Raw genomic sequence first — 25,576 nt, 5'->3', positions numbered from 1 at the left:
AGAGAGGGAGGGAGGGAGGGAGGGAGGGAGAGAGGGAGGAACGGGGAGAGAGAGAGAGAGAAAGAGAGAGAGAGAGAGAGAGAACACGAACACAAGAGAACCAGTTCAGGTGTGTCTTTCATAATTCTGGCTAGAGGAAGAATTCTTAATCAGGCAAAAGATACAGGTGATAACAGAAGATAAAACAGATAAATCTCATTCCATCAAATAGAAAGCACAAGCAAAATCAATGAAATTAGAGAAAAGGAAGTTATCTTTTTTTTTTTTTTGCATCAAATATCTCTGATATTCAATACTTATTGGGAATGAATGCAAAGATATCAGAACAAGTCCCATGCCCTGATGGATTAGTGGAAAGGGATGTGAACATAGCAAAAGAACTGCAAATCCATGATTCTCTCAGAAGGAGAAAGAGTGAATGGCAGTTTGAGAGAAGCCAATAGAGGCCTGATGTGAGGGAGAACTTCCTAATGATTAGTATGTCCCAAAGTGAGATGTGATGCCATGGGATGTAGTGGGTTCCTGCTCTTTGGAGTTATTCAAGGAAGAGTAGATGACCACTTGCTGTATTTGTCTCATTAGCAATTACCTTTAACGTTTGTGTTGGCTTTAGTTTCTGAGGTCCCCGACAGCCCTTGAATTCCTAATCTATGGAAATGCTGGCTCCCCTACTAGACTTCCTGAAGGCAAGGACCATCCACATTTTTGCCTTGTATTTCCTGTGCCTCCCTAGCTCAGTCCTTGATGAGTGGTCAGTACTTGATGGATGTTTGCTGATAAAGACCCAGAGCTAGGAGACAAGAGGTGTGACTGGTCTATTGTCACTCAGTTCAATTAGAGAGTGTTCTGGTACAGAAGAGATCTCAAGTCAGTAAGATTCTGCTCTTGTGGTCTATCCTCATTTTCCCTCTGCTTACGGACGGACTGATTTTTTATGGAAAGATCTTTCCAGTTTCCTGGGAAAGATGCAGAACATCATTCTGGAAGATCAGTCAAAATGTCTTCGGGAGACTCTCAAAATCATCCCTCCTTACAGTTGGGCCATTCTCAGCAAACCAGGTGCAAGACTTCGATTTCAATTTAGGTTGTAGATTTTGGCAACAGACATTCCCATAATCAGTCTAAAGTGTGCATGGCCAAGCCAAGATCAATCTGCCAAAGAAATCCAATTTTTCTGCTTTTTCGGGGAAAATTCACATTGAGAGAGAGCTTGACACTGTTCTTTGGTCATTTGAAATGTACTTGGTGAGGCTGGGAATATTTTCTCTTGTAGGTTTTTAGCCTTTGTCCATTGAGATAGTCCCTTATTAGCCTCCAAAAGGTAATAATAATGATGATAGTAATACTAAGATGATGATAAGTTAATGATGGTGATGATGACAGCTGATATTCATATGTCATGTTAAAATTTGCAAAGCGATTTCCGTAGGTTAATTCAGTGTATCCTCACAGCTCCTCAGTAGGCAGGTGCTATTATCATCTCTAATGAGACTAGGAGGGGGAGAGACTACTTTCTGGGGTTTTTGGCCTTGGTAGTTCTAGTGACTCTCATGGTACCTGGCACATCATAGTAAACAGTTAAGACATGCCTGGCGAGTGAACAGATTTTGCAAATAAGGAAACTACTGCTCAGAATCATTAAAGACGTATCAGCAAGGACATGGGTAGGTGCCTGGCTCTGTGCTAATCACTGGGAATACACAAAAAAGGCAGAATGAGAGCCGCTGCTCTCCAGAAGTTTATATTCTATGAAATAATAGATTTAACTCTAGAGGTGATCCAGAAATCATTTTCATTTTATCAGTGAGGAAACTGAGTTCTCTGGAGATAAGGTGATCAGGCCAGGGTTTTACAGCAAGTACATGTCAGAGTTGGGCCTTGAATTTGGGCCTTTCTGACTTGAGGTCAGCTCTGCATTGATTACAGCACTCTCCCTCACCTATATTAAAAACAACAAGAACACTGATAGTGTAAATCCCATTATGTTTTGAGGCAATTGGTGGCACAGTGGATAGAAGGCTGGGCCCAGAATCAGGAAGGTGTGAGTTCAAATCCACCTTCAGGCACTTGAACTTAACCTCTGTCTGCCTCAGTTTTCCTTATTATTATTTTGTTGAGATGATATATATCATTATTATCATCCCCTGATGAGCCACTGGATTTCTCATGAGTTTCTCCAGTGAGTAATGGCACTAAATTATTTATATATGCTAAGTAGTATAAAAGAATGAAAATGTAGTCATTCATTTCCATATTTCTAGTTCTTAGGATAACTTCAGTCCCCCGCAGCAGCCCATCTGGAACACGGCTGGTGAGCTGGTGAGACACTCCAGTGCTCTCCCTCAGTGCCACAGCTTAGAGGAAATTTTGTGTGGTTTTCATGAAGACAAGAGTCTGCACAACTTAATGTGCTGTCAAGGTTTCCTTTTGAAGCCAAGAGGGTGATGGGCCTATGAGCAGACAGCCACCCCTCCTCTTCTCTAATAAACCAGGCCATGCCCCCACAGTGAGCTTCAGCACTCACCTGGTGCCATCCAGACAAAGCATGTTTTGTGACTATTCTTTTAAGCAAGATCCCCTTCATCGACCCCGTTGTGATTTCCTTCAAAAGATTTCGTACTTTCAAGTCAACGAAGCACTGTGTTAGCCTTAAGGTGCTGTATTTTCAAGGACGGTTATCTTCATCACATTTGGCTAACGTACATCACTTCCTTCAGTTGTGTGACCTGGACCCTTGAACGGATATTCGTTGATAGGGCTTCATATAGGTGAGGGGGGGAATGGCAATTTTACAAGAATTACACAAATAACTAGTTAAGAGCCCATTGGGAAAGAGATTAATGAGGTAATGAACAAGGAAATTAAAAGTGATTAACAAAGGAGACAGAGGGGTGTGGTGGAAAGAATACTGAGCTTGGAGTAAGGAGAGACCTTACAACTACTCCCCACCGAGCTTATCTTACCCTCAGTTTTCTCGTGTGGAAAATGAGGGTAATAATACAAGTTGTACCTACTTCACGGGTTTGTTTTGAGGTTGGGATGTTCCAAAAGTCTTAGTGTAGTGCTAGTAAAGCTTAGGAATTCGCTGCATAAAATGTTCTAAAATTTGAAACAGAATGATGCGTAAACACCAGATACCATCATCACCCTCATCACTGTCATCACCACCAGTACCACCATCATCATCCCTGTCATCATCCCCCTCATCCCCAATGTCCCCATCGTCAACACCGTCATCAACATCATTTCTTTATCCTTAAAATCTGTCTCCAACTTCCAGTTTCCTTCCCATGTGATAGTTTTAAAAGACATATTTTCTCGTTCTGAATCAGACTGTTGCGACTGCAGTTTTCAGATTCAGTTTATTTAAAATGCCCAGATCATTCCCTATCACCTTCATGTCATTGATTATAGAAGAATAAGTCATCACTGATTCAGAAAATGTCGTAGGTGAAGTGTTGCCAAGACCTCATTGGTGATCTTATCTGGCCCCTCCTTTTATAGAGGGCCAGAGAAATGACAGAGTTGAATCAGATGTCCCAAGGTCCCTTTCAGCTCCAAATCTGGAACCTTCTAAGTATCCAGCATTTGAGAGTTGGAAGAGTCACCTGTGATGAGCTTGTCCAACCCATCGCCTGACAAGTGGTCATCCAGCCTGTGCTTGAAGACAAGACCTCCCGAGCAGAGAAACAGAGAGCCTTTGGGTCAGCCCTCTGCGCCAGCTCTGATTGGTTGAGAACTTTTGCTGACATCATCTATATTGGCTTCATTACAAGTTCTGCTTGTCTTCTCAGATCTGCCCTCTGGGGTCAAACCCAACCAGGCTGATCTTCCACTACCGCACAGTTCTTCAAATGCCCAAACCCAGCTGTCAGGGCCTGTTCCTTGGGTGACATTATCTCTGCCATTCCTCAAGGTTTTTTTTTTTCTTTTCTTTTCGTGCAGATGGCATATTTTTCTTTATTTTTCTCTTCCCCAGGCTAAAGATGCCTAGTTCTTTCCAACATTCTTTGTAGGATGTGAACTCAAGGCCTTCTCCCTTTCTAATCACCCTCCAAAACACTCTCCATCTCACCAATGTCCTTCTTCAACTGTGGACCCTGGAAATGAATATAGGCCTTGAGATGAAGCCTGCACCGGGCAGAATCAAACAGGATTCTCATTTCCTTATTTCTCAATCCTCTGTCCCTGTTACCACAGATCGTGTCTACATTAGCCTGCTTGGCTGCCATATTACACTGATGACTTAGTGTTGAACATGGATTCTACTAAGACTGTCTAGTTCTTTTTTTTTTTTTTAAATTTTCAGATAAACATCCAAAGAAAAGGGAAGGGATCTCCCAAGATTAAACTAACAAGTAGACATTTGGAGCCCAGAATTCTGGCTTTCTGATTCCTATGTATTGTGCTTTCCACCACAACACATGTAAGAAGATCAAAGAATGTAGCATGGGGAGGATCTTTAGAGGTTGTTTAGTTCAACTCTTCCCTTTTACAGAAGGGGAAACTGAGGCCCAGAGTCGAATTCTGAAGTTATATCACTCAGAAGTAGCAGGAGCTCAAGCCTTTTGACTTCTAATCAAGTGTTCTTTCCATGACCATGATTCTAGTTTCCATGGCTTTTCCTGAAGCATGCATAGAGCGCACCCCCATTCTGCTCTGCATGCGCCAAACAAAAGCTGGGGAAGGGCTGAAACAAAGATCCCTGAAGGAACACTCTCTGCATGATGATCAGAAATGGCACAGGGGACTGACTCGACTTGCTCGCAAGGATTGAGATTGAGCTCCCGGCTTGGTGTCAGGAGAGCTCTGGGTTCGAATTCTTGCTCAGATATTTCTAGATTTGTGGCCATGGACAAGCAACCAACTCCAGGAGCTCTCGTTTTCCATCTGTAAAATGGTGACCTTCACCCTTGTCCTATCCATCATGATAATCAAATGAAATGCAGTGTGTGGAGCATTCTCCAAACCTTAAGACACTCCCAAAATATCAATGTCCATCTTCATTATGGTTTATTCAGAAGCAATTTGGAGAGTTTCGTTGTAGAGGTGTGTTGGCAGGAGCCCCTCACCACAGCAGAATGCTAGCTGTGCGGAAGAGACATTACTCCTAAGACTTAGATACTTCCTCCTCTCCCCATCCCCCTGACTGCTTCCCTGCCTGCCCCCCAGATGCCTGTTCCAGAGATCACAGAGGCTAATGAGAAGGAAGGAAAGGAGACTAGAATTTATTAATCTCTACTGTGTGCCAGGCACTGTGCTAACTGACAAATGTTATCTCATTTGATCATTGAAACAACTCTGGAGGCCATGACTATTATCATCCTCATTTTACAGTTGAGGAAGCTGAGACAGAAGGTGGTAAAGTAACTTGCTGGCTCACTCAGCAAGTAATTAGACTAGATTTGAATTCCAGGCCCAGCGCTCTGTCTGCTGTACCACCTAGAGCCCTTTATCATTGGCTTTAAGTTGGTTGTTGGAAAGTGGATCTCTGTAATAGTCCAGGACTGGCATAGGATGGATTGGTCCAAAGTAATCTACTCGTCATGAATCCTTTGGAAGCTCTTGGGAATCCTGGCTATTGATGTATCTATTGCATTATAAACAAAGTATAGGGTTTGTCTTATTCACTGTCCCCAGTGATCATGGTCGGTGCTGACCAGGGGGACTGAATGACTAAACACTTGTAGGGGGAGTTGGGGAATCATGCTGATGAAGGCTTAAGAGAGATGGAGAGAAATAGCAGAGAAACAAGTGGAACCCATGTTGATGCAGGGACACGTTTCCTGATCAGAAAAGGAGAAAGGACTGCCATGGGACAGACTAGGTTTCCCCTCACTGAAAGTAGTTAAGCACAGGCTGGCAGACGCCTTGGCATTTCCCACCATCAGCTCCTCTTTCAAACAATTGTCCACACGGCTGCCTTAGTGGTGTTCCCCAGGCTCAGCTCTCACTTGGGTAGAGTCCTACTTAGGAAGTTTCATTGGCTCCTTGTAACCTTTAAAGTAAAGGCCCAACTTTCCTGCTTTCAGCATTTAAGACACCTAGAGTCTGACTCCAGGCTGATTACATAGTAGTCCTCGTCACACACTGAACACTTCAACCAAATGGCCTAGCTCAGTGTGCCCCTCCAGGGACATTCTCTCGCTCTGGGTCCAGCCTTTGCCCGGCCTGGCACCCCCGCCCAGAAGGCTCTGCTCCTCCCTTCTTCGGTTTGGCCCTCCTGCCACCCTTCAAGGATCCTCTCAAGTAGTCTTTGGATCAAGGATTAGTGTGAAAGAAGCTTAAAAAAAACTGATTTATGCATCGAAACAAATTCACTGTAACTCGTTATTATGCAAGGTTAGTTGGCCATATTGATGTTTAATTTTAAGGTTTCAAAAACAAGAGATACGTGATGGACTATGATAGGTAGATAGATAGATAACTAGAAGATAAAAAAGTGTTCAAGTAAAAGAAGTTGGAGTTTAAAAAAAAAAGACTCATCTTAAGTGTCATCTCCTCCTACAAGGTTTTGGATTTTCTTCTTTCCTCCGGATGTTAATTCCCTCCCCTCCAAATTATTATGCACAACAACAGTCATAACAATGTGTACGTGTGTGAAAGAATGTGTGTATTTGTGAGATTGATTCCCTTCAGCCCAGTAGAAGGTATGTTTCTGCAGGGCAGGGACTGTGCCTGATGCAGGGCCTGGCACATAGTGCAGGTACAAGGTTTATTGAATTGTTTCTAATTAGAGAGGATTCCTAATCAGATATTCGTTGGACTGCATGGCGTCCAAAGTCCTTCTTAGCCCCTGTGGTATGCTCTGCATGCTGGGAATAAGGAGAACACTTTTTGGCTCTGCTGCAGGCCAAGGCCACGGCCAAGGCACCAACGACAGACCGGAAGAGGCTGGTAGAAAGAGGGATCATCTACGTCCGTTGTCATCCTGTTTTAGAGGAGTGTTAGAGGCATGGCTTGGAATCCTCGGGGCCCAGCTGCCCACTGAGGGCGTCCTAGCTGCTGTATCCCAGCAAAGAGAGGACTCTTTGACACCTGTGCAATGAAATGAGACTAATGAGTGAGGCCCTGGAAAGATGCTGGTCTCCAGCTAGGATGGCCAGAGGATTTCATCCACAGAGGCCTAACACCTCAGAAGCTGGTGGGGAGAAACAGTAGGATGGAATGACGGCCAGTGTATTTGAAGAGAAATATTGCTGTGGGCTGTGAGTCCTGAATCAGGATATAGGGAGCTTTCCAGCCTCCTCCTCCTCTCAAACTTCCCTGCTCTTTCCCATTGTCCTAAGCCTTTACACTCTGCTAAAGCTTCCTTGGCAATGGAGCTCTATCCAAAGTATCCTTGTGTTTCATGTTGTGTGTGTGTATGTGTTTGTGCATGCATGTGCGTGTGCGTGTGTGTTTGTGCATGTGTGTGTGCGCGCAGTGTATGTTGGTGTGTGTGCGTGTGTGTGTGTGTGCACACGCGTGTCAGGTTGGGGGATGAGAGGCTGATCTCTGGGCTGAGAGGCCTGTGCCATGCTACTGGCACCTGTGTCACTTGCTGTCGTACGTCATGATGCCCTAATTGTGTCAGTTTTTCTAAACATGCGAAAGAGCGAGCACAGCTGCAGCCTCCTTTCCACCGAAGCTAAAACCTGCATGTGATGGTTCTCCTCCAGGGTTCTCATATTCTGAGGGGGGCAGCCGCCGCCGAGATGGGCCTTGTTCTGTTTCTGGGATCTGGTGGGCAGGGAAGTTGGCAGGGGTGAGCGTGAAAGGAGTGATGGGTTCCAGGCCCACCTCACACACTTCCTAACTGTGTCACTCTGAGCAGGTCATTTTCTCTCTTACTTCTTTAGTTTATATATATATATGTGTGTGTGTGTATATAGGTGTATATTTGTGTATATATGTATATGTATATGTATACATATATACATACATACATACATACACACATGTGATTATTGATTTATGTTTGTGTAATGCTGTATTCCATAGGCAAAGACCCATTTCCTGAGTGCTCATTTCTCTTTCCTGGCAAAGAGAAAGATAGGGACTGGATTCTGGATTCTAATTTCATTGTTGTACAGAACTCCTAAATGACAAAACTGATACAAGCCAGTGACTGTTCCCCAATTTGTGGTCCTTGAGGGTTGTCTCTGGCACGGAGGGGTTCAGCAGCTTGCTTGGATGTAACAGATATGTCAGAAGCGGGCCTTCAAGCCAGCTCTCTATCTATACGCAATGCTGCCTCCCTAGAAGAGCAGTATATAACAATCCCTTCTCAAATCATGCTTCTAAAGTAACGATTAAGGGTGAAAACAAGCCTGTTTGGCCAAGCACCATGGGAGGAACTTGGGATTTGGAGGTGGGGGGTCTTGAAATTCTTTCCCCTGCTCCACTATGCCCAAGCTGTGTGATCTTGGTGAAGTCCATCCCTTCACCCTCTCTTCCCCCAGGCCTTTTATTTCCTCAACGTTAAAGTGGGAAGGTTGAAAGAGATCACACTCACAGTTCCTTCTGTCTCAAGCTTTATGGTCTCACATCAAAGGCATGAGAAGAATACTAAACTTTGGAACCCTTCCTTCTCTTACTGTCTTTCTCCTTCCTCTTTGTTTTCACCCTTTCTTGACTGACCTGCTATGCCCATACTGCAAATTAACAAGTTCATGACATGATCTTCCCAGCCCAGCCTTGTGGACTGGAACATCTCATGTCCAAGATATTCAAATAGAGACCGAAGTCCTATGATCATGCTTGGCTTGCACTGGAAATGCCTGTCTGGGGTATGAAGGGATCAATCTCTTTATTTTGCCGAGGAAGAAACTGAGTTCCCAAGAACAGAAGTGACTCTGATGTCATAATTTGAGTTTTAGGGATTGTCAGGGACCTCTAGCACAATTTCTCTTTCCTTTCCCCCCCCCGCCAAAAAAATTAATTAATTAATTTTGATTAATCAACAATCACTTCTGTATGCTTTTGAGTTAAAAATTTTTCTCCCCCTCCCTCCTCACCACTCTCCTCAAGATGGCACACAATCTGATACAAGCTATACCTATACATTCCTATTAAACATATTTTCACATTAGTGATGTTGTAAGTAAGAATTAGAACCAATAGGAGGAACCACCGGAAAGAGGAAACAAAACTCAACAGCAGAAAAAAATAGCAAATAGTATGCTTCTATCTGCATTCAAACTCCATATTTCTTTCTTTGGATGTGGATAGCATTCCAATCTCTCTTTCAAAGAAGCAACATGAAGCCCATGGAGATTGCGACTTGTCCAAAGTCACATAAGTACTAAGAACCAAAACAAGATTTGAACCTGAGTCCTCCCAATCTAGTCATACCATACCACTGCCTAAGTAATGCTATCCTTAGCTGTATTTATTGTCCTGCCTACCTTAGAGCTGGTAAAAAATGTCTTTGTATCTCCCCCTGTACCCAATCTCCCTGCCTTGTCCATAGCAGGGGTTCAAATTTATTGAATGAACATAATTCCACGTTTAGTGAGCGGCAGTCCCAGGGCTTTTGGGACTCATTTGGCAAAGTCAGTTCTTCAAAATAGCTATGGTGTGGGCGTTCAGGGAATACCCATATAGCAGAAGTAGAAAGGAGGAAAGAGCCTTCGGAAGACCTAGTGCCCTGCTGTCATTGCATGGGAGGCCCTAAAATGTCTTGACTTGAGCTAAGGTCCCAGAGCTAATAAAGGTTCACTCCTCCTAAACTTCCAGAGTTAGAAGAGAGACCACCTCTTGAGGGGCACCTCCCTACTTACTGAGTCAGCACATTTCTATTGGGGATAATTCTGGTTATTAGGAAGGCTTTCCAAACACCAAGCCGGATTTTACTCTGCACCTTCTCCCCAGGATAATTAGTTTTGCCCTCTGTGATCAGGTATAAAAAGTCTGTTCCCTCTTACACATGACAGATAAGTAAATGCCATTATTTGTCAAGGTGAAAGGTTGTTTGTTTCACATGCTAAGTTAGACTGGACAAAGGAGAACTAATGAATAGTCCAAGTAGAACAAGAAGGAGAGCAGATGCAATTCGTAATGGAAGAAAGAAGCTGTAAGCTTTGTTTTTCATCCCTCCCCAAGATATATGGAACAATGTGTTCACAAAATTAAGAGCAACTTAAATTCTCACAAAAGTTCACAACACAAATCTATCTCTGTGATGGCTAGACTCCTCCAGCTAGCTCCTTGTCCCTGTTCATGGTGCTGAAATGGTTGACCTGGGATTCAAACCCTGATCTTCTGGTGCCATGTGCTAATCTGCCTGTACTTCTTGTACATCAAGTATTCCCATACACTGACAGCTTAGCTTCACTGCATAGATCCTGGACTTAGAATCTGAAGGCTCTGGCTTTCAATCTTAGCCCTGCTATTTACAGGTTCTATGACCTTGGACAAATCTTAGACTCAATATCCCCCCCCAGTAAAATGACCTACTATTGCTACTGCTACTCATGCTATCACACACACCAGAGGCTGTTTTTCATAGGAGCAAAATTTAGAAATGAATGAGCATGGATTCTGCTTTTAAAATCTTTTTGTGAATTCTGGAAAGGTTGTAAGACAGTGATTTGGACATCTGAATGCATTTTCTAGTGCCTGGCACAGAGTAGGCCCTTACTAAGTGCTTGTGAAATGAATACCCGGATTTTCTGCTAACATCATCCTTGTGCCTAGTGCACGGTTGTTTGCTCAGGCTTACTTAAGACTTTGATCCCATAATGTAGCTGAATGATCCCTGAAATACGGACTACTGTGATAAACAAGGATAGTAGGATAGAATAGGATATCAGACTGCTGTAGACTGTAGTAATGTAATGCTCGAGGTGAAACCTCCCTATTTATATAACAGTATTTATATGTGAAAAATGCGTTCAGGGTTACAATTTGGAATTCCTGGAGCATGCTATATTGCCATCTTCCTTTTCCATTCTCCTCCCCCATCCCCCACCAGATAGTTGGGTAGATAAAATATCATTTGTCTTGGTATTCCCAGGGGCTGGCATATAGTAGACCCTTAAAAATGTTTCTTGAATCAAATTTCACCTCTCTTTAGTCAATGAATCCACCCCCAAGCATTTGTTAAGTGCCTACTATGTATGCACAGTCCCACTTCTTTCCCACTCAGTAATCTGTTGGTCCTGAATAGCGGCTCTTTAACCCTAAGGCATTGCTGGTCGGTTCTGTGGTCTGAAGCAAGTAATTTAGGAGACACACAAAAAAACATCTTTATCAGAGTCATCCTGCAAACACTTTGTATACACGACCTGACTTGCTCCTCCATCACATCATTCCTGTGCTAGAATAGTTTACAGACATGATTATGCTCATTTTACAGACATAGATAGTGAAGATATGGGAGAATAATCTGGTCATTTGGACTTATTCAAGGTCCCATACAATATAAGCAGCAGAGCTGGACCACAAAGCCCAGCCTTCTGCTTCACAGCAGTTGTTACCTCTTCTACATCATGCGTGTCCATACCGATAGCCTACCATAGTTGGAAAAGCCCAGGACGTAGAGACCGTGGACTTGCGTTTCAATCCTAGCTCTGCCAATTACTAGCTTTGTGACCGTGGGCAATTTCCTGGGCCTCTTGAAGCCTCGACGTCTTTACCAATTAGCTGAAGATGGGATAACTTTTTAAGTTTGTTCTAGCTCTGAATCCCATGGGATTTCTGCCATGACTCTGTCCTTCATATACTATGCTGCACTGCTTTTGGCATTGGGACAGTGGGGTTGGGGACAGGCATTGGGCAGGAAGAGGGATGCCAGAGGACTGGGACCACTCTCTCTGTCCAATGATGCCAATCCTAACTTTCCTTCAAAGAAGAGTGTAAATGTCACCTTTACCAAGAATTCTTATCTCATTCTCCCGACGTCTCCATTCATCTTCAGCCCCTACCACCAAGGTTGCTTTTCTCTGAATTTCTATCGCCTTCCTAGTTCAGCAGCCAGCCCACTTTTGAGGTCTTTGGCAGATATCCCTTGGTCCCAGCTGTCTTTCCGGTCTCTCTTCTCCTCCTCCTTTTTTTTTTTTTTTAAGCCTGCCCCAAGAATTGACCTCTCTCCCAGTACAACTTGTTGAACCTAATTCAATCCACTAAGCATTTAGTAAGCATTTGCTGTGGCCTAGGCTCTGGACATTACCAGAGTAAAACAAAATAATTCCTTACTGCAAGCAGCTTACATTCTACTGCTTTCAGCCAGCATTTGCCTATGGTAGAACAGAATGAAGTTTCACATCTTTCCCTTTGTTTTCCTGCCATCAAAAATAGCTCAGGATGTCATCAGAATGTTGCTAAGGGTTTGTACTGTGAGCATCAAGGAAGCCTCCTATGCTTTAGAAGCCATTCCTAACTCTTTTTATTTTTATTTTTTATTTTTATTTTTTTTTATTTTTTATTTTTATTTAAATAAAATAAAGGAATTAGATATTTGTTTAAATGATTAAAAAAGTCTCTCCTGGAGAGTTCTATTACACTATAAAAATATAGAAGATACCAAATGGAGTAGAGTTTACCTAGACCATGTGGACAGGGAAGAATCAATAATGCCCCATCAGCTCCCTTGGGTTAAACCATTGTTTGGCCTGTCTACTTTTTTTGTCAAATTCACTTTCATTGCCTTTATGTCAGGCATATTCTCGCCATCATTGCTGTTGGAGAAATGGCATCAGACTTAAAAAAATATATACATACACACACACACACACACACATATATATATATATATATCTTAATATATCTGTGCAATATTGAAGACGGAACCTCAAAATTCTAAATCCCTACTATGTGTCAGGCAGTGTGCCAGGTCCTGGGGCTGCAAAGATGAAAGTGAAATGAAAAATGTTTGTTCATGCCACACCATAAGAATTGTTTATTTTTGTTTCCTTAATGTGATTCCTTAAAGAGAAATTATTGTTGAATTAGAATTGGTGGTTTGGGGCATACATATTAATATATAGTAAATAACTTCATTGTCGTAATTCCAAGGTGCTAATTGTTCAAGAAGAAAGAGAAATGATTCATTCAGCATATATGAGGACAATCAAATTTTTTAAAAAGCAAGACAAATAAGCAAGTTTGAAAGAGATTATGCCATTGTTTCTAGCCATTTCAGACCCTTGAATAAAAAACGCAGGCATATTAACCACATTGAAGAAAGCGGCCACTGAGCTTCCTTAGTGATTGGGGCTTTTAAAATGCAACATGGATCAGAAAAGGGAGTTATTGCCGCATGGCATTAAGACCCGCAGAAGACACGTTTGCGCGTACATACCCTTCCCGATGAGCCTCTCCCTTTTCCAACTCCTGGATCACGCCCAGTAGCACTTTGATTGTTTCCTGGCTGGAGCTGATCAAGCTTTCCATCATCTGAAGCTGTGCTTTCAAGTCTATCACTTCTGTGTGAGGCACAATTTCATGGCATTCTTTGCTCACTGCCACAGCCGTCTGGCAAGGTGGAGTCTCACCCGTCGGTGAGACGTTTCTCTGAAGGGCCTGCTCGTTACATTCGGCGGATGGGCACTGTGCCTCTGTGGGGCAGGTTGGAGCGTTTTCTGCCTGCGGATGGAGCCCATTCAGATACCCAGTTCTCTTTTTCTCCTCCTCTATGGCCGGGCACAGAGACCATTCGCTCTCCGCTGCTGAGTTTGGCAAGGTGGGCTCGGTGGCTTGAGAACCAGGTGCAGGCAAATAAACAGTCGCTACTTCTGTCTTAAACACTCTGCCTTGCGCTGAGGGATGGGCATCCTCAGCCTCTGGCAGCGTTTTGTCTTGGGTTGCCTTGTCATATGGCTGGTGGTCAGACTCCTCAGAAGCCAGGTCGCTGGAGTTTCGAAGACGAGGGCCTTTAACACAGCTGTACAGATCTGGGTTTTTACAGGAGTCTAAACAGGAGTCACTAGGAGCCCGGTCCACGGCATTCATATGTTCATCAGAATGGGCCATCAGGTCCCCTGCCTTTTGTTCGCCGGCTGTCTTGCTGCACTGAGCAGCCTCCCCTGAGTTTTGACCATCGCTCTGATCCTGGACATCTATTAGAAATCCATTGTTTTGACTCTTGAACGTGTGGGCCGCCTGGGAGCTTTTAATGATGCTTCCTTTTTTGCGATCCAGAGGGAATGTCTGGTAACACTTTTTCAGATCTGGGGAAGTCTGTACTCCTGTGCTCTTGGTCACGTTGGGGATGGACCTCCGGGCAGGCACTGTCATATACTTGCGATAAGCAGCCGCTTTATAGGAGATGGGCTTGGCTTCCTTTCTGTCCGTAGGTGGCCCAGCAGCGAGCTGTCTGTCCCTTTGTTCGCTCTGGGCCTCGCAGATGTCTTTAAAGCGCACCTGTAGGGCTTTATTTCTCTTCTTGATCTGCCGATTGGCGTCCAGTGCATATCGCATCTCCAAGGCCAGTGAAGCTGCTGGCTCCGCATCGCTTTCTGAAGGTGTGAGTAAGCATTTGCCAGGTTCCTTACTCACCATGATTCCTGCATTCAAAAACAGCACACAGAAACTCAGTTACGGAGGGAACAGAAGGGGGAAAGAAAAGACACAATCAGCAAAAACTCATTTGTCTTTAGAGGAAGGTATTAAGAACCACACCATATTCACAGGTGAGGTCGGACTGAGAAGTGGAGGAGAACCAGCCTTCTGAGAAAGCTGAACTGGCCCGGCTCGGGGTGTTTCTGCGACCATCATGCTCGCATGGGCTTCCGTGTGGATTACACTACCTTTCTTTTCATAGCAATGCATGTTTCCCCATTACACAATCCCACTTCATTCATCAGGCAGCTAATGACATTCCTTGTTCTACTTTAGAAATGATCATTTCATGTATTACTTCCTCTCTCTTTTTTTTTAAACAGATGGTCTACCAAATGCTATTTATTCCACTTGGACTTTCCTCTTTCTTGAACATGACATGATTAATCTGTCCTTGGATTCTAAGAGCATTCCCATTTCTGTGTACCAGAGTATCTGAGCACTCAGTTTTGAGTCCGCACATCTCTCCACCTCTGCGTCTAAAACAAGAGTTTCAGAGCTATTTTAAGTTGCTAATTATGGCAAGATGTGGAGGCTGTTAGTCTTACCAGGTTCTCTTGATCAATATGATGGCATGGATAAAGGTTAGTTATTTGGGGAGTTTATGCACATTATGGAATGGACTAGGGGGGTTCCCGCTTTGGTAGAGGTGAGGGTGAAAGCAACAGCCTTGGCTGGAGGGCTGAGTAGCCTCGGAAAACAACACTCGTGGGTTTCAAGATTTTTTCCTCGAAAAAAATCAGTTTTGTTTTTTTCACCCGTCACTCTACAAAATGAAAACAATTGTGGTAGTTTCTGTACTTCAGCACCTCCCCTCCCCCCCAAATCTGAAGGCTTTGTGTTAATCACGCAAATTCATCCCGAGTAGATGATGGAATGTGCCTGAAAGGCTGCAGGTGGCTGCTGATTCCTCTCAGGGAATGCCCGCCGGGTAAAAATGCCGGGTTTTTATTAGGCAGCTTCACAGATGTGGTAAGCACATGGAAAACCTTCCTTGAGTGTTTAACTCAAAGCAAGAAGATGTACTTAAGTGTTGCAATTGTCAGCAAAGATCCTACTTCCTCCTGCTGGGGTGGACAATAAAATCCCTGGAAGAGTTAGAAGTCAGAACTCTTAATTCTTGCTATTGGAATTATACAGCTTGGTTGCTCGGCCAGTCGGATTGCGGAGGCCAAGGTGGTGAGCGGACAGATTAAATGTGGCATATTCCATCCAATACCAAAGAGCTGTGTCAGGAAGACCCCAGTTCAAATCCTGCCATGGGCACTTAGTAGCTCGGTGACTGACCTTGGGCAAGGCACTTCACCTCGTCCGCCTTAGTTTCCTTAATTGTGAGATGAGGATAAATGTTATGCCTGCCTCCCAGGATCGAATGTTGTGGGGATTAAATGATATATTTGTAAAGCACTTAGCCTAGTGCCTCTCACATAGTAGGTGCTTCATCAGTATTGATTCCCTCATTCCCATTCCTCAAAGCCCACGAGTGAGTATGCAGTGACTACCGTCAGTGACAAAGCTTAGTCAGAGCCAACGATGCTTTTGCTGACTCCAACGACTCTTGAGGTTTAAGGCTCAGAGCTCCTTAGTATAAGGGCCCCGTGGTGAAGGTTTGTCTCTACTGCCTGGCAGAAGTGCCTGGCAAAACGTAGGCACTTAGGAAATATTTTGCAATTGAATTGAATCCCCATTTTCAGTGAGGAAACTGAGGCAGAGTAAAGTGAAATGAGTTGGACAGGCTGTATCTAGGATTTGAACTCAGCCCTCAACTCATAGTCTAACTCTTTCCACCAAGGTATTTAACTATGAGGAATGATCATAAGGCCATAGAATTTGGACTGGGAAAGGCCTAGATCATTACTCCAACTCGCTCTTTTTGTAAGTGAGGAAATGAATCTAAAATGGGAAAAATACCTTTCCCAAGCTGCATGGGGCGTAACCAGGAGAGAATCCACCTGTTTTCCTGCAGAACACAATGTAACCCAAACCAAAAACCCACAAAGACCACAGTAGGTGACCAGTCAATCAGTTAACATGCGTTCAGTAAGCGATGTGTTTCAAAGAGAGGTCAAAACTACCCCTGCCCTCAGGGAGATCCCAATCTAAGGGGAAGGGGGACAGGCCTGCAGCTGGGCTCTGTATGCAGCGTCTGCACAGATGACGGACAGGCTATTCATATTAGACTTTTTTTTTTTCCTTTTGGTGACCTAAGAGTATGAGCAGAAGGTCAAGGGAAGTTTCCAGCAGTTTGGATGTTTGCCTGATATTTAAAAGGCAACCACCAGGACAAACAAACAAACATTTTATTTTATGACTAAGATAAATTACACATTTTGTAAGTTGTGACGTAAACAACTTGATCGATGAACAGTTTGGAAGATAATGAAAATTAACCAAGTCTGAAGACTCTGAGACTTTTAAAAACAGGAATGTGAGGAACCCTTTGAGGCTGGCCTCTGCTATGGTCTTTCCTCTTGGACTCTGAGGCTATGAGTCACTTTAAGGGAGCAAAAAATGATGGAAATATAAAATGTGGCACTGGCACATTGTAAAGCTTCAACAGTTTTTAGCCCGTTTGTTGTACCAGGTACCAAAACGGCAGTCAAAGTTTGAGTGATGAAACCTGCCGCCCAAAGGGGTCAGGCGATTGAAGATGAGGAAAGGGGCATTCGCAAAGTCTGTCCAGAATGACTGAGTGCATGTACAGAGGAAGGGAGGGAGGGAGATGAGATAATTAGTAATAGTATGAAATTAAGAACTACTTAGACTTATGGGCCTTCAAGGTTTATACTTAAAGTTTTGCCATCTGCACAACTACCCTATGAGGTAGGTAATGCTGGTTTGACTGTGTTGGTACCATTTTACAGAGGAAGAAACTGAGGCCCAGAGAGGTTAACGGACTTCTCCAGAGTCACACAACTAATTCCACATATTATTTCAACCACAGTCTCTTCCAGCCACCCATTTTTTTTTTTTTAAGTTAATTTGGTACTTTAGAAAAGCACACACTGTTTTTGGAGTGAGAGGACCGGGGTTCAAAGCCTGGTTTTACTACTTAGTGCCTGGGTGACCTTGGGAATATCACTTAACCTTTCTTCTTTTTCCTCATCCATAAAATGAGTCAGTTGGGCTAGGTGGCAGGTAAAGGCCTTTCCAATGTTTAATCTGTTATCCTGTGATCTAGAGTCCATCATTCTGCATCATTTTGAAAAACTGTTCCTGTTTTACGAATCCATGTATGATAATGGGGCAGGGGGAAACGGCTTCGTGTGTGAGACAGGGGATGGGAAAGCAAGAGGCTCTTGTGGGGGTGTTGGTTCTGCTGGGGGCATAGGCTGGGAGACCTCTTGCTAGGACTCTCAGCAGGCCCTTGAGAAAGGCCTGATGGCGATCTCTGACCCCTCATAGAGGGAACAGAGCTCCATGGTCACCCTTCTCCACCTCTTCCCTCATTTTGTGGTGACCTCCTCCTGAAGAAGGCCAGCATATTGGGGGAAATCTGAGAGAACATTTTTACAAAAAGCAATTTACTGGTGATTTTTCAGCATTTTCCCTGCCGTGACTGAAAAATGTGTGTCTGAATAAATTTGTCCTCTCATGCTATTCATCATGAACATTGCTAGCAAGTGCCCACAGCTGGCCATTGGTTTTGGAAGGTATTCTGAATCAGCAATCTTCTCTCACTAATAAAGCAATGTTAGACATGACAATCACTTGTAGCAGGAGAAATTATAACTCAGTGCTGTAACTTTGGAATATTGGGGAATTGATGAGCTGACTACCATCCAGAGGAGACCAACCAGCATGGTGAAGGGCCTCACCATCACTAGAGTGCGGGTTGGCCGAGGAAGAAAGAACAGAAAACACTAGCAAAATAGTCATGACCCCAGACCTTCTCCTTAAAGGAAATCACTGTCACAGAGGAAGAGAACCCTTTGGGTGACCCTATGCTATGCTATGTCCTTTCAAGTTTGACCCTTAGAGATACCTGTTCCTGACCTCCCCCAGCAAAGGGCTGGCACCAATTATGCCAGTGAGGGGCATCGCAAAGAACACCACTGACTGCATCCTCTCAGTTGGAGCCTGCCTCCAAAATGTATCATCTCAGCAGTCAGATCTGAGTTCTAATCATACCTTCAAACCCTTGCCAGCTAGGTATGAGACACAAGACAAGTCTCTTAAGCCCTCTCTGTTTTAGTTTCCTCATCTATTCAGTGAGGATAATAGCAACCCCGCCCCCCCCAGTGTTGTTATGAGAATCCAATGAGGTACCACCTGCACAGCACATTGCAAACCTTAAACGCCTCTAGAAATGCTGGTGGTGGTGGTTGTTGTTATTGATGATGAATCTTGCTTTGCTTTGGGGCATGTTGCTAGAGTTGTAGAGATTATTTACCCTAAAGCTCCTAGAGACCGCCATGTTTGGTACACAAAACCCTTCACAGCCTGGCTCCTGGCTCGATATCCTGGTTTATTCCATTTTATTCCCCTGGATACCTCCACAGGCCAGCCAAATGGCCTTCCTACTGCCCCTGAGACCTACTCCCATTGTCCCGGTACGGGCTCCCCTTCATGCCTTTTTCTCCTCCCCTCCCCTTCCTGGAATCCTTGACCCTAGCAGCATCACATTCTTCATGAGTCCTTTGCTGATGCACTCTGCTGTGAGCATCCACTCCCTCTTCTGTGGAATATCACCTACTATGTACTTTGAGTGTATGTGTACACACTCGTCTATGTAAACATGCATGTGTATAATCCATATTTACATAAGCATGCACATGCACTTCCTTGTAGCTACTCTTTCTCCCAATATATTTTGTAAGCTCCGTGAAGTAAGGGAGGGTTTGGCTTTTTTCCTGTGTCCCCACCCTATTGTAGTGCCTCAGCTGGCAAATAGGTAGGTGCTCAGTTGATGCTGGTTCATTGATTGCTTAATGAATGCATGGCGCCATGAAGATCTGCTAAGGGCTGGAGGCTATTGGAGCTGGAGGAGGACAGGGGGCTCTTGGGTTTAAATTCAGTGGGACATCGCTCCTTCACGAGTCATAGAATAAGAGCCAGAGCTTTCTTCCGTTTGGCCCCTTAAGCCCAAAGTCGGTAGCAATGTCTGTAATGGGCAGAGTGGCCAATTTAGGCTTGAGAGAAGGCAAGGGTTCTCCTAGTGCTGTCTCTGCTTGAAATGTCCTGCCTCCCAGGATGGGTTTTCCTTTCAGGACTGGTCTTCAAGCCAAGGCTAACTGATGCCTCGCTGGCTTTGGGGTCAAAGGCTTCTTTTTCTAGTACAGGTTGAACTCCAGGGCCTCAGAGTTTCCTTCTCTATCTGAGAGTCCGTAAATATCTACTTTTTTCCTAATTAGCAAAAATCAAATAATGCCTTTGATTTCAAATCTCTTTGAAGATACTGAGAAAGAGATCTGTTTTTTTCCAACTTTCATATTGTCCTGATTTTACAAATAACAATGGGACTTGGGTAATTTGTTCTTTATAGAATTTCGCAAGACTAAATTGCTGTTCTTGCAAGTTCATTACCCAACCTTGGAAATAGTCCATAAACATGGTTTAGGCCAAAACTCGATCCCCTTCCCAGTACTCTTTCCATCCATCTGATGGCCACAGACGTCCTTTCCTGTTGTTTACAATCATGAGGTCGTTGGTATAAGAAACCCTTAGGCCTTCTCTCTTTGCTATATTTTTAAAATAAATAGAACATTGATTTTGCCTAGTTTGGTTTATCATCTGATAGGGGATCGATTGAAGCAACATAGGGAGGGCACTTCGGGCTATCTTTAAAGAGCCAGAGAAATAGGAGCAGAATTTCTTGTACTTTGGGACTCCACTGGATTTTGTGATCCCAGCATTTTGGACTTCACCTATTGTCACTCTACAATGTTGATTCTTTAAGAGTTGGCACAGCCATGAGCTCACCTGGTGATGACCTCTTCCCAACTCAGCTAGGCTGGTCCTTGGATAACAGACACATAGTTGATCCTGAGCCCTGATCCTGAAGCGTTCCTAGCTGGGGAAGACTTGCCCTCATTTGGAATTTCCCAGCATTGCCCTGGAGAACCAAAGTCCCTCCAGTCCCATTCCAAGATGACTCTGTATTTTCAAAGGCCATGCCCGTCAAACACAAGCTGTGGCGGATTCCTGTGGGCTCTGCTTCAGTCCCTGAGAGGCTGTCTGAAAATGGAGAAATGGCACCATGGAAGCCAAGGACCCTGGGAAACAGCTGGGCCAATACAAAGAAATCCATGTGGGCTGCAGCGTAACGGTGAAACTGAACAGTTGATTGTCAAGCTGTTTGAAGGAGGGGAGGAGACCAAAATACGGCAAAAGATCAGGTAATGTTAATTGCAGCCCCAAAGAAGTGATCGAGAAGAGACCAGAAGCTGTGAACCCGTACACTCTCTCATCCCTGTGAAATCTTGATAAGAATGACCTATTCTAGACACGTATCTGATCCAGGTTCCTTGATGAATGTAGGGGAGTAGAACAGGCAGGCTTTTACAAATCATTTTACACATTATTTTGCACTTTTAAAGTCACTGTTGAGGGAAATGTATCAAAAATGTAAGATCCCATTGTGTTATGCTATTGAAAAAATTGACTTGGGAGAGCGAAATTTGCCTGAAAGAGTCTCTTCCCATTTGGTATCTTCCTTGCGTAGATGAAGATGATACAGGAACTGTTAATAGATGCCATCGGAGAGATCTTTGTTCAGTGATCTGAGCCATGAACCAAGAAGATAAATGTGGGTATCATTCAGAATGTCAACGTGTAAGTCCACATGTGCCAGCGCTTCCCTAGACATGTCACTGCCCTTCAGCTGATTGTGTCCAGCCTCAGAGGACTGCCGAGCTCCTCAGTGAATGAGAGTTGTGGAGATGTAACCTGTCAGCTGGGCAGACTATTCCATGAATCCGTCAGTGCGGACATTTTGAGCAGGAAGTGTAGATGGACATGAGCTGGACCCAGAATTAAAGAGGGAGAAGTGAACAGTAGGCTTGATTGCAATTTTTACGAGTTGTTAAAAATATTCTCCCGGTCATGTTTTATGGCTGCAAATTATGAATACTATAATTGCTGAAGAATCCAACTCTGAGAGACACATGATGGGTAAAAGGTGGCCTACACATATTATGGACCATGAAGAAGAAGGAGAAGAGAAGTAAAAGCTATTCCCCAGTAAATTTATGGCCAGAAAAAGAAGTGTACCCATCAGAGAGCGAGAGGGAGAGAAAGAAATACCAGATGGGATCGCAGCCCACCAGGGGCACGGGTGCGCAGCATGCTGATTGACCTGTAGGAATGACTCCTGAGTGTTGAATAGAAGATTTGCAGAGCTGGAGAAGTAATGGGTTGTTGTGATTTGCATTGCTAAATAAGATCAGAGATCTACCGGTGGCATGTTTGTTGGTGGTGGTGGGGCGGACTTCTTTTGGTCTAATTGATTAGGCTCACCTCTCAGACAACTTTCTGGATGACAGGATTAGAAATTTTAGTGTGGGATGGATACTCAGGGGGAATCAAGTGCCCCCTTCCTTACTTTCCAGAAGAAAAAACTGTCCCAGAGAGTTGGGGTGAATTTTCTCAGATCACAGTTGGGTGAGTGGCAGAGTCAGGATCTGAACCCAGGTCCTTCAACTCCACATCCAGCCCCACCACACAGGATCATTCTGTTGAGCTGAAGATGAATTTTTAAAAATGAATTAATAAATGAAACTTCGTAGTTCGTTGTGGGGTGGGTGGTTAGGTACCTAGTCATTTCAAATTAGAGATGAATTATTATAGTGTTGATGTGCCAGTTCACACTGAAGAACAGTGAAGTCACTGGTCTATGGAAAAACACGAATATTTATTTGTGGAAAACACTGAAGTTATTAGGCTGTGAGCAAGAGCAGGACCCAAAGGGCTAGATTTTGTTGTTTTGGTGAAATTTTGAATAATCAGAAATGGAGTAAGAAGGAGGGAGAACAGATTCAAAGTCTCAGCGATGTCAGAAGAAGACCTGCGAGGGGCAGGTAGGTGGCGCAGTGGATAGAGCACCGGCCCTGAAGTCAGGAGGACCTGAGTTCAAATCCGGCCCCAGACCAAACACTTGACACTTACTAGCTGTGTGACCCTGGGCAAGTCACTTAACCCCAATTGCCTAGAAGAAGAAGAAGAAGAAGAAGAAGAAGAAGAAGAAGAAGAAGAAGACGACGACGACCTGTGGAAGACCTCCAGTCCTTTGAACAAAGCTTCTAAGGAAGATTCCTGGAAGGGCATGGCCAAGGTTGGCCCAGGGGAAGAGGCCTGGATAGTTTGGGATTGACAGTAACGGAGAGATCACTGACGGTAATTACAGGGATCCATGAAGTATTGATGAACAATGAGTTTCAGAATTTTTTGGACCTTATGATTCAGTGGGAATAGTTCTTTGACCGAGACCTGAGCCTGGATCAGCACCGGAAGGAGCCACATTTTGCTGCTTCTGGTCTATTTCGTAAGCTTGGAATTTGGCCACATAATATGATGCCACATAAGATGATGGAACAAAATCCAATTTGGAATGTTTGAACAGAGGGTGTTGCCAAGAAATGCCTCAATCTGCACTGAGCCCAGGAGATCTCACCAGTGCCTGGTCAGCAGTCCGGATAACCCGGAAAAGGCCGTGGGGTGTTATCAGCTTTCCTGATGGTTGATCCACAGTTAGGACACCTTGAAGTCAGAGATGCTGACTCCCATTGGAGATGAATTTGGCCAGCATTTTATTTCATGACTGTGGGAGAGTCAGAGGGTTTGGAGTTTGACCTGAGAAAATGGTAAAAACTGTTGTGGTCGTAGTTATCCCAGTAATGGGCTAAAATAAAGAGGCCTCATTCAGGGACTTCCTCTGAGTTCAGAAAGAGTTAATTCTGAAATCAGCTTCATTGGCACCCATTGATTGTTCAAAAATGGAGCTGTCCTTTTTCTCTGGGAACAAACCACAGCTAGTACAGTGTTTGCTAGGCTCATTATCCAACTTAATCTACTCATACAATGAATCAGTATTTTTTGAGATATTTGTTCTCTCTAAGGGAGGTCGATGATTAACATTTTTATGGCCCCAAAGGGGTAAGGTAACAGTAAATCCAACGGGTGGGACTTTCTTGAATAAGAAAATGATGCATTGGAGGTGAGGAGAAGCTGAGTCAGTAAACGAAGGGTTTCCCACTGGGTCAGGTTGTAGGCATTGGTGCATTTTGGTTGCTCTGACAAGGAATCAGAGCAAAAGACACTGGTTCACAATAATTAAAAGGCCAGGCTGAATGAGGTAAAAATCTGAATTTCAAATATGAATTTTAAAAGTAAATGCTGTTTTCTAATTATTCTTACCATGGTCCTACTGGACCTACTCTAAGGAATGCATAAAAATCAAAATAATTAACTGCAATCATATCCAAGTGGCTAAAATCGATCTGAGAATGTCTGTTGCTAAACTGTCAGCATCTCCATGCCTTTCCCACTGATCCTATCCTGTCCCCCCCGCCCACCCCCAGGTGAAGGTAAACTGTGTCCCAGTTACCATGAATTCTGTAGTTGCGGGTACCAAATTAATGAGATCTGACTCCCTGTTTAAAGCAACGCAGGAGGTGTTTGTAAAAGTGAATTGAGTTGCTTGTTACCCGAGGGCATGTTCAATCCAGGTTTCCACATCACCCTATCCACATCATCCGGCAGACTCCTTGGATTTCATTTCTCCTCTAGCTACCGTCCAATTCTCTTGTAATTGAAATCGGTGCCTGAATTTCCCTGAAGTTGTGTTGCTAATAACAGTACAAGTAACAGGGCCTTGCCTTTGGTGCTGTAAACTTGTAAAGTTCGCCATGCTTTTCCCATTTAGCACCTCACTCGGTCCTGTCTCCCTCCCAAATCTGCCTCACATGTAGACGTCATCTGGCTACATCTCTATCTTTATCTGTATCTGGACCCATATTTGTGTCAATGTCTGTGTTTTTCTCCAGTTGGGATGTAAACTTCTTAACAGCAGAGAGTTTTTGTCTGGCACTGTGCCTGGCACTTAGTAGGAGCTTGGCTGATTCGTTGACAGAGCAAATGCTTCTTTTTTTCACGTCAGCTTAGAAAACAGGCAGTTCTGACCGTCTACACTGGTAGATTGCCAGATGTTCCCTGTTCCTTAAGCTAATGGTAATTCCAAATGAGGAGTGGCAGCCTGGTCTCATGGAAGCCACACTGACCTTGAATCAGGAAAACAGATTGTGGGGAAAGTATGCAGGCCTTTGCTCCAGGCCCTTATGAGGTACCTGGCAGTGCTGAAGCCAGAATAGCCCTCCCCCTCACAGAGCTCGTTTCCAATGGGGGAGGCAGATAACTAGGTGCCAACAATATACATGGAAGGGACCTCAGAAGGGAAGGTGCCAGCATTCAGGAAGATGGGAGAAGGTGGCATTTGAGCTGAGTTTCTACGGGCAGACAAGAAACCTGAGAGATGAGGGTGAGAAGGGGGAGAGTTCCAGGCATGGGGGCCCAGGGAAGCATCTTGTGCAGGGAAGAGCCAAAGTCTTGTGATGCTGAATCAGAAAGCTGTGGAGACACCAGAAACACAGGAAGGGCCCATGTCCAGAGGACGTATAGTGCCCAGCAAAGGAGTCCCTGTCTGACCCTGGAGGAGACAGGCAGGCATGGGGAGTTTTCTTTTTGCCGTACCTTTGAGGATACATCTTTAAGTCTGTGTTTGTAATGGGGTCAACCTCTTATTATTAAATACAAGGATTGTGCTACCTTTAGTAGGAATCTGACTAGAAAATAACCACCTTCATCTGCATATGTTTACTCTATTATTCTACCAGCTGAGAGAGACATTTGGTCTGGTCTTTCATCAGCTGGTGATTTCTATTACCCAAGACTCTAAATCTCATTTTCAGAAGAGATTTCAGAAGCCTGGTCCACTCCCTTCATTTTACAGATGAGAAAGCTTACACCTTGTCACAGTGTACTCTTCTTAAAAAAACAAAAAAGGCTTGGGCATGGGGTTTGACATCATCTACTCTCC

The 25,576-nt window shown here is 44.1% G+C and overlaps 2 protein-coding genes across 2 annotated transcripts in view; one reads left to right on the top strand and one right to left on the bottom strand.

The window, feature by feature from the left end:
• The window catches only part of INSYN2 (inhibitory synaptic factor 2A), a 58,064-nt gene extending 43,580 nt beyond the window's left edge, over window positions 1-14,484 (bottom strand). Inside the window, exon 1 of the mRNA XM_027855903.1 lies at window positions 13,286-14,484. Within this exon, the coding sequence (XP_027711704.1) occupies window positions 13,286-14,484 (1,199 nt within the window). The remainder of the gene's footprint in view (window positions 1-13,285) is intronic.
• DOCK1 (dedicator of cytokinesis 1) overlaps window positions 1-25,576 on the top strand; it is a 523,683-nt gene that overhangs the window by 196,486 nt on the left and 301,621 nt on the right. The window lies entirely within an intron of this gene.

This window comes from Vombatus ursinus, unplaced genomic scaffold (genome assembly GCF_900497805.2).
Source record: "Vombatus ursinus unplaced genomic scaffold, bare-nosed wombat genome assembly UNPS02011353.1, whole genome shotgun sequence".
Taxonomy (NCBI): Eukaryota; Metazoa; Chordata; class Mammalia; order Diprotodontia; family Vombatidae; genus Vombatus; species Vombatus ursinus.
Note: the sequence above shows the minus strand (reverse complement) of the source record. Positions and strands in the feature narration are given on the sequence as shown.